This window comes from Culex quinquefasciatus, chromosome 1 (assembly GCF_015732765.1).
Source record: "Culex quinquefasciatus strain JHB chromosome 1, VPISU_Cqui_1.0_pri_paternal, whole genome shotgun sequence".
Classification (NCBI taxonomy): domain Eukaryota; kingdom Metazoa; phylum Arthropoda; class Insecta; order Diptera; family Culicidae; genus Culex; species Culex quinquefasciatus.
In genome coordinates, this window is record NC_051861.1 from 108,528,532 (window position 1) to 108,543,349 (window position 14,818).

The 14,818-nt window shown below is 29.1% G+C and overlaps 1 protein-coding gene across 1 annotated transcript in view; it reads right to left on the bottom strand.

Annotated features, from left to right (window-relative positions):
* Window positions 1–3,084: 3,084 nt before the first annotated feature.
* LOC6036983 (obg-like ATPase 1) overlaps window positions 3,085–14,818 on the bottom strand; it is a 51,114-nt gene continuing 39,380 nt past the window's right edge. The window contains exons 5-6 of the mRNA XM_038256724.1: window positions 13,032–13,207; window positions 3,085–3,889 (exon numbers count right to left, since the gene is read on the bottom strand). Of these exons, the coding sequence (XP_038112652.1) occupies window positions 3,239–3,889; window positions 13,032–13,207 (827 nt within the window). The 3' untranslated portion in view covers window positions 3,085–3,238. The remainder of the gene's footprint in view (window positions 3,890–13,031; window positions 13,208–14,818) is intronic.

Here is a 14,818-nt window from a genome sequence, read left to right on the forward strand (position 1 = left end):
TCTATGACAATTCAGAGTTCGAAGAGTTGAATAGACCTTTTTCTTTATAAGAGATACATGATCATCCCATGTAAAGTTTTTTTTCATTTTAATACCTAAGTTGAATGAGGTAAACCAGAGAAAAAAAAAGCCAAAACAGTGCCAAAAAATTTAAAATTTTGAAAAAATAGTATTTTTTGGGAAATTTATAATGTCAAATTAAAAAATAAACATTGTTGAATAAAAGATTTTCCGAATCCGGGCTTTCTCGGGGCTACCTCCAGTAATCAAGGATAGGTCCTTCGCCAGGCTAAATTCATAATTTGAGCTCGATCTGACTACGGGAACCCCTCTGCCCTCACAATATTTTGTTTTTGAATTCTTAAAGTTTTTTTTTGTTATTTTTAGAATTTTATTATATTTATTTCATGTTAAAAAAATGCAGCAAATAAAAATATAAAAGAAATGAAAAAAAATAAATTATAAAATTTATCAATCAAATTTTTATAAAATAACAAAACTCCAGAAATAAAAATAATGAATTTTATATTCTTTTTTTATATTTTAAAAGTGATGAGTTCAAAAGTCTTCATTTTTGAAATTTTGTAATTTTTGGATTTTTGTAATTTTGGATTTCAAAATTATTAAAATTTTATTTTTTTTATATTTTAGATCTATGCTATTTTGCATTTTTATTATTTTAGAATACATAAATTCTTTAATAATTTTTAAAACATTCGTTTGTCTCGAATTCCAATTTTTTTTATTTAATTTCAATTTGGATGCCATTTAATTCACAATTATTAAAGTTTTTGAATTCTAATATTTTTAAAATTTCTAAAATTTTAAATTTCTAAAACTTTTAATTTCTAAAATTTTAAATTTCCAAAATTTCCAAATTCATAATTTTAAATTTCTAAAATTTCCAAATTCATAATTTTTTATTTCTAAAATTTCCAAATTCATAATTTTTATTTTTTGAAATTTCTTATTTTTTTTTAGTTTTGGTACTTTTTTTTCAATTTCCTGATTTAAGAATTTGTGATTATTAAATTTTTGGGTATATATATTTTTTTTTAATTTCTATATTCTATACATAATGTAATTTAAAAATTTACAAAAAAAATTTATGTTCCAAATTTTTTGAAATTTTTTATTTTTTTTTAGTTTTGATACTTTTTTTTTCAATTTCCTGATTTAAGAATTTATGATTATTCAATTTTTGGGTTTATATATTTTTTTTAAATTTCTATTTTTTTTTCGTTTTTAACTATGAATCTTGAGTTCATGGATTTTGAATTGCTGAAAATTTACATTTTGGAGTTTTCAATGTTTTGTAGTTTGGTGTTTCTTAATTTTTTTAATTGTTTTTTTTTTTTATTGTAGAGTTACAGAATTGTTTTCTTTTTTGAATTTTTATATTTTTGAATTTGGAAATTTTGTATACATTAAATTTTTGTATTGAATTTTTAACTTTTCGTTTTATTTGAAATTTTGATATCGTTTTATTATTTTTTAAATCACTAAATTCTAAAATTTAATATTTTTAAGTTTTGAATAATTTATTCACTGTTAATTTCATAACTAAGATAAATCTAGATTTCATAACTTAAATATCTGTAATTTTTTATTTCTGAATTTCGTTATTTTAAATTTTAGAGAGATAAATAAATAAATACATGATAATTGTTGTGACTTTTTCATTAGTTTAACTTCATTCTAAGCAAATAATTATGAGGTTTATTATAATTATGATGTATCAATATTAAATATTAGATCGAATATAAAATTATTTTAACGTTTGTAAACTCCCAAAAATTAAAGGACTGATTTTGTGTTTTGCTCAGAATGAAGTAAACCAGAGGGGAAACACTATAACAATAATCGAAAACATAAAAAAATCCTAAATTTAAGAACAAGAAAATTTTTTTTTTGAAAATTCCAGAATCGAAAATAATAAAATTTGATGATAACATAATTTAAAAAATTAAAAAATTAGAAATCCATGAATACGAGCAGGCAAAAAATATAAAATTTATAAATTTAGCAAGTGCAAGTCAAAAAATTAAAAAAATGAACTCAAAAATTAAAAAAAAAACTGATGATTTCAAAATTTTGAATACTGTTCATACTAAATTCTACGCAGTACCTGCTAAAATTTTGTTTTGGATGATCGAATTTTCTAAAAAAAAAATTACCTTAAAATATAGCTCAAAAAATGCTACAAAGTTAACTGACTTTTTTGTAATCAAGAATGGCGAAAATGACCGAATATAAGAACCTGATAATTTAAGATAAGGATGATTATAGAAAGTTTTGGAACTTCAAATCTTATAATTCTATTTTTTTTAATTTTGTTTTTGCGTTCCTTCCTAAAAATATTCCAAACAAAAAATTCAAAATGTAACAATTTAAAATTTTCAGTACTTAGATTTTGAAATTCTAAAATACAAACCGTCATTTTTGCCACCATCATTAAGGACAAAAAATCAGATAATTTTGAAGCAATTTTAGAGGTATACTTTAGAAAAGAGACACAAATTTTAGAATAAAAAAAAACTAGATTTGCTTATTCGGATCTAAATTTTAGCGGATAATCGAGAAAAAACTGTATGTTTTTTTCCAAATCCCTAAATTATTGAATGTCTAATCCTCAAGTTTCCTTTTTTAATTTTTAAATCATTGATTTTTTTTATTTTCAAATTCCTAAATTCTTAATTTTTTTTTGTATTTTGTGTTTCTTTTATTTTAAATCCAAGATTTTCACATTTTTGAATGTTTGTATTTTTAAATTTTGATGCTCTTGGTAAACCTTTAGATAACAGCAATAATTGTTCCAAGATAAATTATAATGTAACACATAGCTGAATGAAACTTCAAAACTCTGCAATGTACATACTTCAAACTTACCTGTGCTTAGAAATAAAGTCATGCTTTCGGAATTATCAATAAGAAGTACGAAACCAGTTAAAGCAGTTACACAAAACGAATAATTTATTAGTGTAGCTTACGAGTTAAACAAGTCCAAACATTTTTGTGTCTTCTCTCAGCAGGATGATCTTTTATTTTATTTCATTATCATTTTATTTCTGTTTTTTTTTTTTGTTTCTGTGGTGAATGTATTGTGTGGTTCTGTTGTTGGCTATTTTTTTCTCTGTAGTCTCTCTCACTGCAACTGCGGCAAAAACAACTGCGCGTAAATGATCATGTTCAGATAGAGCAGCACAAAAATGACCGTGGCCGCCTTCTGGTGTCCGTATCACTTCTTCTTCGGATCCTTCAGCCCCGCACCGGCGTTAAACTTAAAGAAGATAATGTCCCCGTCCTCGACGGTGTAGTTCCGGCCCTGCTGCCGATACTTGCCCGCGGCCTTGGCGCCCGCTTCGCTGCCCTCCTCCTTAAAATCGTTGAAATGCATCACCTCAGCCATGATGAAACCCTTCTCAAAGTCGGTGTGAATCCGGCCGGCCGCTTGCGGGGCCTTCGTTCCGCGCTGGATGGTCCACGCCTTCACCTCGTCCGGCCCCGCCGTGAAGAAGTACTCCAACTGGAGCGCCTTGTAGCCCGTCGTGATGATTTTGTCCAGCATCGAGGTGCACTTGGTTTCCTCTTCGTACGCCTTCCGGTCGGCCGGATCTTCCTTTTCCGCCAGCGTGTGCTCAAACAGGCCGGAGAACGGAATCAACGGGGCTCCCGGGTCGTTCTTGTCGATCCACTCCTTGATCTTGGGCAGCCACTTGTTCTTCTTGCGGATAAAGTCCTTCTCCGACAGGTTCGTCAGATATATGTTCGGCTTGGACGTCAGGAAGAGGTACTTGTTCAGCACTTCGATGTCGTGGGCGGACCAGTCGGCGAACCGGATGTGCTTCTTCTCGTCCACCAGCACCTCCTTGATCTTCACCAGCGTTTCCTGCGAACGAGGCGGGAAAAGGTCGTGTCAATCAATAAATTATTTGCAAATCACAATACCCGCTGGCCGGCCGCGAAATTATGGGAAATTTTAGAAACGGTAAATAATTTTTACAAATCAACAAAAGACCATAATAATTTAAGAATTGACTGGAGTGAAACCAGTTCAGGACATTTAAAGCCATGTGTAAATTTTTATGTACAACGGTAAAAAACACGACTAAAAACCATTTCTGATCACTTATTTTCATTTTAATGCAAACTATATAAATTGACAAGACAACATTTTTTCGATGGATCAACTATGGTCCCCTTGGAACTAGCTGTCAAGTAGGACCTTTCCTATCAAGAAGGGCCGCGAAGTAAATTTTTCAAAATTGATTTTAAAATCAATTTTAAATCCTTTGCGGTCTTACAAAGGGTCATTGTACTCAGAAAAATAAGCTTTATCGCTGTGAACAATAATATCACAAATTTAGGCTGAATTTTATCTAAATTTCAGAATAATCGTTCTTTTTTTATAATCGTTATTCAAAAAAAAAATCAATTTTACCCCTATATTTTAAAAATATAACACAATTGGGCATAGAAAAGATTCCAAAAAGTTCAAACAAAAAAAAAATGAATTCCATTTCCGACTTCTTGAAGAATTGCTCTAGTTCGAAATTAGGTCCTAAGATTAAGCTAAAATTTGTGATATTTATGTTCACAACGATAACGCTTATTTTTCTGAGTACAATGACTTTTTGTACGACCGCAAAGGATTTAAAATGGATTTTAAAATGTGTTTTACTTGACAGCTCGTGTCAAAGGGGACCATAATTGATCCATCAAAAAAAAATGTTTTCTAGCCAATTTATTTTTCTTGCATTAAAATGAAAAAAAAAAAATCGATCAAAAATGGTTTGTTTTACGTGTTTTTTTTACCGTTGTACATAAAAATTTATATAGGGCTTTAGGACCCTATTGTTGAAATTTCTAAATCTTCTAATTTATTGATGTTCCAGTTTTAAAACTTTTGAAGTTTTGAATTTAAGAAGGGATAAGTTTATAAATTTATGAATCAATGAATTTGTGAACATAATTTTTTTTCACTTTAACATTTTAGAATTTCAGATATTTAGGATTTTTTTTCTAAATTCGTATTTTTTTTGAAATCGAATTTTAAAAACTCATGTCTCAGAGTTTTAAAAATTCCAGAATTTTGTACTTTCATATTTGTTTGTATAATTGTCGCGACATTCGACACTTATTTTTTTTTTCTCTGAAACAAATTACATGTTCATTGCTTTCAGTAAAGAGTATTTAATAGTATTTTTGAATTTCATAGTTAAAAAATTGATTGAGAATCTATCGAAAAACGGCTTTGTTTACAACTAGCGCTTTGGACCTATTGAAAACTAACTAACTCGATTTTTTTAAAAATTTTGTTTATTTTATATTATTTTTTCAAATTCGAAACTTCTCAGGAAAGTTGTTGAATATTTCTTTGAGGAGACTTCAACCAAAAAGGAAAATTTTAAATTGAAGTTTTATTTTTAAATTTTAGAATTTTTTGAAAAAAATAGAATTTTTTATTTATTGTTTTGAAATTTTAGCTTCTATTTTTGTTGAACCTTTTCTATTTATAAACTAATTTATTAAGGTTGAAAATTTAAAAAAATCTTATGAATAAAAAACAAATTCTTTTAAAAACACTAAAACTTAAAAAAAATAGTCTGATATTTAAAAAAAAACTCTGAATATATATTAAATTAAAGAACATAAAAATTAAAAATGCTGAAATGGCTTTAAATAATAAATAAAATTTCAAAATTATGATAATTTATGAAATTTATAAATCCAATTCAGGAAATAAAAAAAATCTAAAAATCTGTTCTAAATTGAATTTATAAATTTTAGAAATTATCATAATTTTTATTTATTATTTATATCCATTTCAGCATTTTAATTTTTTTGTTCTTTATATTTTTATATTTTTTTCATTTCAAAAATATTTTTTTTTCAATGTCGGACTTAATTCAATAAAAATAGAAGCAAAAATTAAAAACAATCAAAAAATTTAAATTTCTTGAAAAAAAACAAATTTCAAAGCTGAAAATGAAAAAAATCTCAAATGAAAAAAAAAACATTAAAAAAGAGTTAAAACTTTAAAAAATGTTTAAAAATGAGAGATTTTTTTAAATAAATATATCAAACCAAAAATTAAAAAAACGTTTATATAATAAATATGGCCAACATTTACTAAATTTAATTCATATACTTAAAAATCTTATTAGGGTAATCAACTTTTTGGTCCCGTTGGAAAAATTTCTCGATTACGCATCCAACGATGTTCTCAATTTTTATTCTTTACATTATAAGTAAGTATTAGACTACGACAAACAAAAAAACTTTTTGGCAGTTTGCCTGCATTTGTTTGCAGAAACGTCAGCATGCATACGTTTGGCTTTGTTTGCGAGTTTGGCAAAATGTCAAACACAAAAATATGTGAGTTTGTTTGTTTGATTGCCATAGTCTAATAGCTCCTTTAGTAATTAAAAATCTTAGAGGAAACTTTTTTATTCAAAGAAAATATTGTTGTTCAATATGTAGCAGCAGCGTAAATTTTATTATGTTCAATGATGATTTTATAGCTTTTCCTCAGTAACCTCAGTAAGATAAGGAAGGCAAAAAAAAAATCAACAGGTTTTAATTCAGAAATTTTAAAATTAATAAGTTTATAAATCCATAATTTAATTCATACCATAATGTTTTACCCAGAAAAATTACAAAAAAATAATCCAGAAAAAAACTGAAAAAAAACAAAAGAAACTGCCAAAATTCACAGATTAATTTTTTTTAAAGAAATTAAAATTCAAGAACATTAAAAAATTGCATTCTAGCCAGTAATTTTTTCAAGATTTGGTTGAAATCAAAGCGAACTCCAGCCGATTGATTTTTTAGTGAAGTTAGATGAGTCGTCTAATGTCATATACTTTTGACAGGTTGTGTAAACACGAATTGAAATGAATGAAATTGTCTTGTTACACGCTTATCCAAAATAATTTATTACTATTACTAAATTACGTTGGTTGCGTAACTCATTATCAAGCGAATTTCTAAAATCCAACCAAATCTGCAAACCCATGGGTATATTTCACACAAAATTTAGATTTGTTGTGGTACACGCTAATTTCAAATAACTCATTACAGAGTTTATTCCACTCAGATTTAGTCAAGAATAATTTTTGGAGATTTTCTAACCTTCGGGAAGTCGTATGTTTTCGCCTTTCTAACAAGTGCCCTTACAAACTGTGTACAAAGTACACGTATGCGACCTCCGGTGGGATAATCACAGCTGAAAAACTTCGAGTTGAAAATTTTGGTAAATTTATATAAAAAAAGAGTGTAATGCATGATTTTTATTTTCATTTTCAGTATTTTTCATGTTTGAAGAAAACATTTTTAAATTGTTAAATGACATATATTTTAAACTTAATTTCAACAATTTTTAATCACTTTGCTGTTTTGCTTTCAATTGGGTAGATCACATTGCTGAACGATCATGACTCTGATTCACCACTCATCATCTCTGCAACCAAGCCCAAGACTATTATTAGGTACCTTTAGTTTGATATCGTGATGACTGTCCAGAATGTGAATAAAAGAATCCACCGTCCATCCGCCACAACATCGGTGGATTGGTGGTGGGTGGTCTAATCCAATAAACACCTCTCTCACTGTGTCTATCTAGCCATCTAATCAAGTGTTAAATATCTCCCTCCCTACACTGATTTGATTTGATTGGAATTCAATTTGCTGTGCAGTGCAGTGTCATCGCGTGAATAAGGACCGAACTTGGAAGAGTTGACCTTTGACTGTTTCGCGTGATGTATTATATTTCATTGGAGGGGGAGGACGATAGGTGATTTGATGATCTATTCAAATCTGTAGGAAATTGATTGAATTACCCCCCGTTCAATCCATTATGACGATGTTGGTGAATGATTAATGAGTGAAATTGACACAGCTGGTGGGTTTGAGCACGTGTTGCTTTCTCACTGAAAAATTGAGTTAACATTAAGTCATTTGAAATTTCAAATTAAATCAAAGCCAAAAAATTTAAATTTAAAGCGAAAGAAGTCCAACAAAATACATTGTTGCTAAAGTGAGCCAGAAATCTCTATCATCAAAATTTCACCTTTGCAATCAACTCAAATCAGAAATCAATTTAACTTAAACGAGAAAATAACCTTCACATTCCTAATGTGATATAATTTCTGTGCACTTTTCCTCGAAAAATAACAACTCTCAAACCAGCAAAATAACAACAATTTAGCTGCTCGTCAATTACCAATAAAAAAAAGTGCGCCACAATGCCCCGCGTGCAATCCAAATCGCCCAAACTACCAACCAACTATTTACCGGATGAACTAGAGATAGATAGCCCCCTTCTCTCTTAGAAAATACGGGTCACTAACCACTCGGCATCAGCAGCTCGTCGGCAAGATATACAGTGTAACACCTGGAGGGTGACTTTTATCACATTGCGCGTTGGCATAAACTCCAAAGAGCACGAAAAGTTAGAGGATTGTTATTTTGTTTTATTCAATTCTTTTGAAAAACGTTCTTTTTAAACAAATTAATTTGAAGAATATAAATAAAATTCTGCTGACATTTTTTTTTAAGTCTTTATATCAAAAAGTGGTTAATTTCCCATAACTGTGTAGCTAAATCGTTTGGAATGTTGGCGGTTTTCCAATCAGCGTGTGATCTGTCACACAATCAAAACATGTACACTGTAAAAGTGGCTTACTTATTTTTGTTTGTTTTTTTTTTTACACTTTAGGCCAATGCAAATATTAAAAAAAGTTTTTGTCCTTCGGCCCTGGCCGAGGTCAAGGGGGGGGGGGGGCAAAAAAATAAAAAAATATAAAAATTTAAATAACAAGCCATAGTCTTCACATTTAAATGAAAAAAGTGTTTTAAAATGCATTTTACACTAGTTCAGTTGTTTTGCAATCATTAGTTTTCAAAAAATCTAAGATCTGTCAAAAACAAAAATTGTATCGAAAAAAAAGATTTTGCATCGAAAATTTTCAAAAATCTTAAGATTTTTAATAAACCCAAACATGCTAAAAATGATTTTAAACGCAGGAGAATGTATTTTAATTTGATTTCAGCTGGTTGCACTTGAATTTTCATTGAAATTTTGAAGTTTATTGTAAAATATTTTTTTGCCCCCTGATTTTTGGGCCAATTTTGAAGGGGGTGACAAAACTTTTAAAATATTTGTACCAGCCTTAATTGTATTAGTAAAACTCTAACTTTTCAAAAAACGAAACAATTAGAAATTTGTTGGTTAGTCAGTAATAATTAGTACACACAAAGCCAAAAGTATCCCTCAAAAGGGTACTTTCAATCCTCAAAAAGGATACTTTCTATCCTTTTTTAAAGTTCACCCTTCGTCACCCTTTTAAAAGGGTATGTCAAATTCAGTTAATTTCATGTTAAATTTTCAATGCACTCAATAAAAATATATTATTTGATAATGTAGTAAGCTTCAAAGTATAAATCTCGGGTTAGTTTTCGAAAGGTCCTAAGCGCCAGTTGAAAACAAAGCCGTTTTCCGATCGGTTCTCGATCAATTTATGAATGATCATATTCTAAAATGAAATTTTGTTTTATTTCAGCGAATCAAAAAAAAAAATCAAACAAGTGTTGCAGTAAATACTCCAATATTCATAATTTGCGATATGGGTATCAAACGAAGCGAAATTTGGTGTGCTTTTTCACTTTTTTTAGATTTTTTTTTGTAGTATATTCAAAATTTACAAAATACAGTCTTTTTTCGAAAATTCTAAAAATTTCATCATTTGCAATTTGGTTATCAAACGAAGCGAAATTTTGGTATGCTTTTCACTTTTATTAGTTTTTTTTCAAACTAAAATATTCTACAAAACACGGTATTTTTTCGAAACTACTCAAAATTTTATTATTTGCAATACAAATTTGTATGGATTTTTGCTCATTTAAAGTTTTCTGTGTGAATTTCTCAAATTTTTACAAAAAAAATGCTTTTTTTCGAAAATACTCAAATTTTCAAAATTCACATAAGGGTTATCAAACGAAGCAAAATTTTGCAGATAGTTTTGCTATATTGTTTTTTTTTGTAATATTCTAAAATTTTCATGAAACACTGACTAGAAAAAATTATGAATTTTTGGCGTTTTTGGAAAATACTAAAATTTTCACAAATAACCGTATTTCCGAAAACACTTATTTTTTTGTAGTATGTTTGAAAATATTACGATATTTTGCATAAAACGAGACGAAGTTTAATGTGTTTTTTTCACTTTTATTAGTGTTTTTTTATATACTAAAAAGTTAGCAAAATACTGTATTTTTTCAACATTCTTAAATTTTTATTATTTCCAACTATACAAACTTTAGTTTTATAGTTTTCAAACGAAGCAAAATTTAGTATGCTTTTCACTTTTATTAGTTTTTTTCGAACAGATTTTTTTTTCACAAAACACGGTAAAATACTCAAATTTTCATAAAATATTGACCTAAAAAAATAATGCAATTTCAATTTGTTCAAATGTTTTTTTTTTATAAAATACTAAAATTTTTTAAATTATCGTATTACCGAAAACACTAATTTTTTTAAACAATTTTTAATCAAAAGAAGAGAAAATGCATACCTTCTTTGTTTGAAACCCATATTGCAAATTATGATCATTTGAGTATTTTCGAAAAATACGAAATTTTGCGAATATTTTAAAATTTTATAAGAGAACGCTCTAACCAAGCGAAAATGCATTTGAAATTTCGCTTCTTTTGATAATGTTGATAATGTTTAAGAAAACGAAATTTTGTGAAAATTTAAGTATTAAAAAAATAAAACAGTGAAAATGTTTTCAATATTTTGCTTCGTTATTTTGCATATTGCAAATTATGAACAAAAAACGGTTTCAAGTGAAAATTTCAATTTGTACCAGCCATATTAAAACTTTTATAACTTAAAAATATTTTGGCCGCTGCGTTTTCGCGAAAAAAAAAAACAAGTTATTTTAAAACAAGCCCAAAGTTAAATTTTTGAAGTTTTTGGAAAAGATATTATTTTTTGGATCGATTTTGAAGGGGACTTATACAGGGGAAAATACAAAACACAGATTGACAGATTTTATGTTGGAAAATGAGTAAATTGAGCTTCTGTCAAATTGGAGTGCATTTCATTCAGAGCTTAACGAAAACTGAACAAAATTCAACCCAAGTAATCATAAAAAAATTAATGCATTTTCAACTTTCAAGTGATTTTGTAAAATACTCAAATTTCACAAATTACCGTATTACGGCAAACACTATTTTTCAAAATGATTGACAATCAAACAATGGTAAAATTTTATGTACTTTTCCTTAATTACAGTTTTTTTTTGTAAAATAATCAAGCTATCGCAAAATACCATATTTTTAAAATACAGTATTTTTTATTAACATTGTAGCACGTTTGAAAGTAAAACGGTATTTTGTGAAAACTTTAGTATTTTATTAAAAAAAACTCTATTAAGTGAAAATGCAAACCTTCGTTGTTTGAAACAAATATTCCATAATTTAAGAGTTTTCGAAAAATACGGTATATAATCAATATTTTAGAATTCTATAAGGAAAAAAACTAACCAAGCGAAAATGTATTCGAAATTTCGCTTCTTTTGATACCCATTTTGCAATTGATAAAATTTTAGTATAAAAACGATTTCCTGTAAAAACTGAGTATTTTACGAAACAAAAAAAAAACGGCTCAAGAAAATGTTAGTATTTTGGAAACATTAGGGTTTCTTTTTTACGAGTATTAATACATTAAAGCTTACTAGATTGACAAAAAATACATTCTTAGTGAAAACTTTAAAAATTGATCAAAATTGGTTGATGGTTGGATTGCCCGTTATCGGCGATAAATGGCAATAAGAAAGCATTATCGAAATAACGATAACTTTAATTTTACCATTGCTTAATTTAATTCATTCGAATTATGATCTTTTCAACATTTACGAATATACGAATATTTTGGGAACCCCTGAGAAAAAAAATGTATTTGAAAAAGTATAAATGAACTAAACCAGAATTGAGTTAAATTAAATTATTTTGTTTTTTATAAAATGCTTATTTTTCTGATAAAAAATCGGAAACTTTGAATTTAAGGAGCTAAGATCGAAAAAAAATCTTCGATATTTACAAATTGTTGACAGAAGCATAACTGAAAGTGTGTTTAATTTTTTTTTGATATTTTTTGCCTTAAAATAATTAAATTAGGCTTTAAATTTTAAAATATGTAAAATTTGTACTACCGTATTAAAATTTGAATAATTTAAAAATATGTTGGCCGCTGCATTTTCGTGGAAAAAACTAATCGTTTTTCAACAAACCCAAACATATTTTTTTCGATTTTGAAAGGGGCTTATACACGGCAAAAAACCAAAACCCTTTTTTGACAGATTTTATGTTAGAAAAAGTGTTATGCAAGAAATGATGAGAAAATGAAGCATCCGTCAAATTTGAGTGAGAGCTTAACGAAAACTGAGCAAAATTCAACCCAAGTGAAATTCACCCAAATCTGACAGATGACTCAATCTACTCATTTCTGAGTAGGTTTGGGTTTAACGAAAACTGAGTATATGAAGTGTTTGTTTCAAGGTTTGCATGTTTTGAAAAAAGGAGTTTCAAGTAATAAAAATCTGTTATAAAATAGCCAAATCAAAATAATTTCAATATTAATTTTTGTTGCTATGATTGAAATCCTTCACATATTTAAGTTAGGCAGTTGTTAAAATTTTTCTGTGTTTTTATACTTCTCGAACACCTCTCTTTCCGTCCACATCTGGTATCCTCGCGCCCATCGCCGATTTTATTATTGTGATTATTTTTAGTATTCCATAAAGTGCCCATTCAGCTGATCACCGTGCACTTTTGGTCCTCGAAATGATTATTATAATAAAGAAACAAACCAGCTCTACCCCCGAAGGGGCGAACTAGCAACTGGTTCGTTACCGTTTTTGCCGATACCTATCATAATCGGTCTCGCAAGATCAAGGTCACTCTCGCGTGCCGTACAATGTTGCATGCAAGTTTCATATAATCATACAGAGGATGGCACTCACATATTCGGGCTTGCTCTTCTTGTCGCCACCGCGCGTCACCAGCTTCTCCAGCTTGTCCAGATACTTCATCAGGTTTTCCTCGTCCTTGAGGCGCAGCTCCTCGGAGATGATGGCCAGATCGCGCACCGGATCGACCTCGCCCTCGACGTGCGTCACGTCCGGATCGTCGAACGCGCCTGAAAGAGGAAAAAAATGTGCATAAAATTAGGCAAACTCGCGTTAGATTCGCGCCAAATTTAAATAAATGCGAAACTGAGAAAAAAACAGGGTTAGCCTTCAAGATCAAAGGCCCCGACGGTGCCGGCGGTTTCCGGAAAGGTTTCTTCGCGCGCCGCGCGCACCTCCGCGAAATTGTAATCAATTTGAAGCGATGTAAAACTTTTTCAAACCATTTCTCTACGGCCAAATAACTATCATTACCGCGGTTGACCACAATTGGGCTTTGAGACAAATGGAGCGTGGGATTTAAAGTGGTGGCGGCGGCCACATCTCAAAGGCCGACCGGAACCGGATAATGGCCCCGGTGCAAACGTGATCAAAAACGGCAAATCTGCAACGCAAATAAGACATTGCCTGGGGATCGCGCGAGATTATGGCACTTTTTTTTTGCTCTTGGTTATGATGAGAGTGAGTAAATTGCAGTGGAGAATGGTCGAAATTTGCACGTTGTTAAAGCCGCTGGAAAATGGTGATTTTATTCAATTAGACAGTTGAGGGAAAGATTGCTTGGAAAATAATCGTAATTCGTTTGCTAATTTATTTGTCAAAATGCTATTCTTTAATAACAAAGCGAAGAGCTCAAATTTGCTAAGAAATCATAGTTTACTCATTTTAGGCATGTATAATGACTGATTCCTCATGCGCGTGTAACTAAACAGCTTAAATTCTTCGCTGGTTACAAATCAGCGTGCATGTGTCAGAAAGAACAAAAATATACACGGTGACAGATTATTACTTGATTGATATCAATGTATAATCCATAACAAATTATTAACTTTTCATTGAGTTTTGTGTCAAATTTACGCAAAATTTCTTTTAATAAGCGTGAAAATTATCAAAAATTTACATTTTTCCCAAAAATGCGGGCAATTAAAAAGTTTAAAAAGAAGTTCCAGATTCGATGCAAACTGGGCACATTTCATCCAGATAGGAGCTTAATTAATTCATAAATCAGTGAAATTCATCCAAATCTTAAAGTCACATTAATAAAATAAACAACAACAACATCCAAATCTAGCTCATGGATAATTTTGGTACTTTTGGTCATTTTGGTAATTTTGGTAATTTTGGTAATTTTGGTAATTTTGGTAATTTTTATAATTTTTATAATTTTGGTAATTTTTGTAATTTTGTAAATTTTGTAAATTTTGATCATTTTGGTTATCATGATCATTATGATCATTTTGGTAATTTTAGTATTTTTTGGTAATTTTGCCCATTTTGGTCATTTTGGTCATTTTGATCATTTTTGTCATTTTGATCATTTTGGTCATTTTGGTCATTTGGTCATTTTGGTCATTTTGGTCTTTTTGGCCATTTTGGTGATTTTAGTCATTATGATCATTTTGGTAATTTTGCCCATTTTGGTAACTTTGGTCATTTTGGTAATTTTGGTCATTTCGGTCATTTTGGTAATTTTGGTAATTTTGGTAATTTTGGTAATTTTGCCCATTTTGGTCATTTTGGTCATTATAATTATTTTGGTAATTTTTGTAGTTTTGGTAATTTTGAAATTTTTTTAATCTTGGTAATTTTGGTAATGTTGGTAATTTTGGTACTTTTGGTCA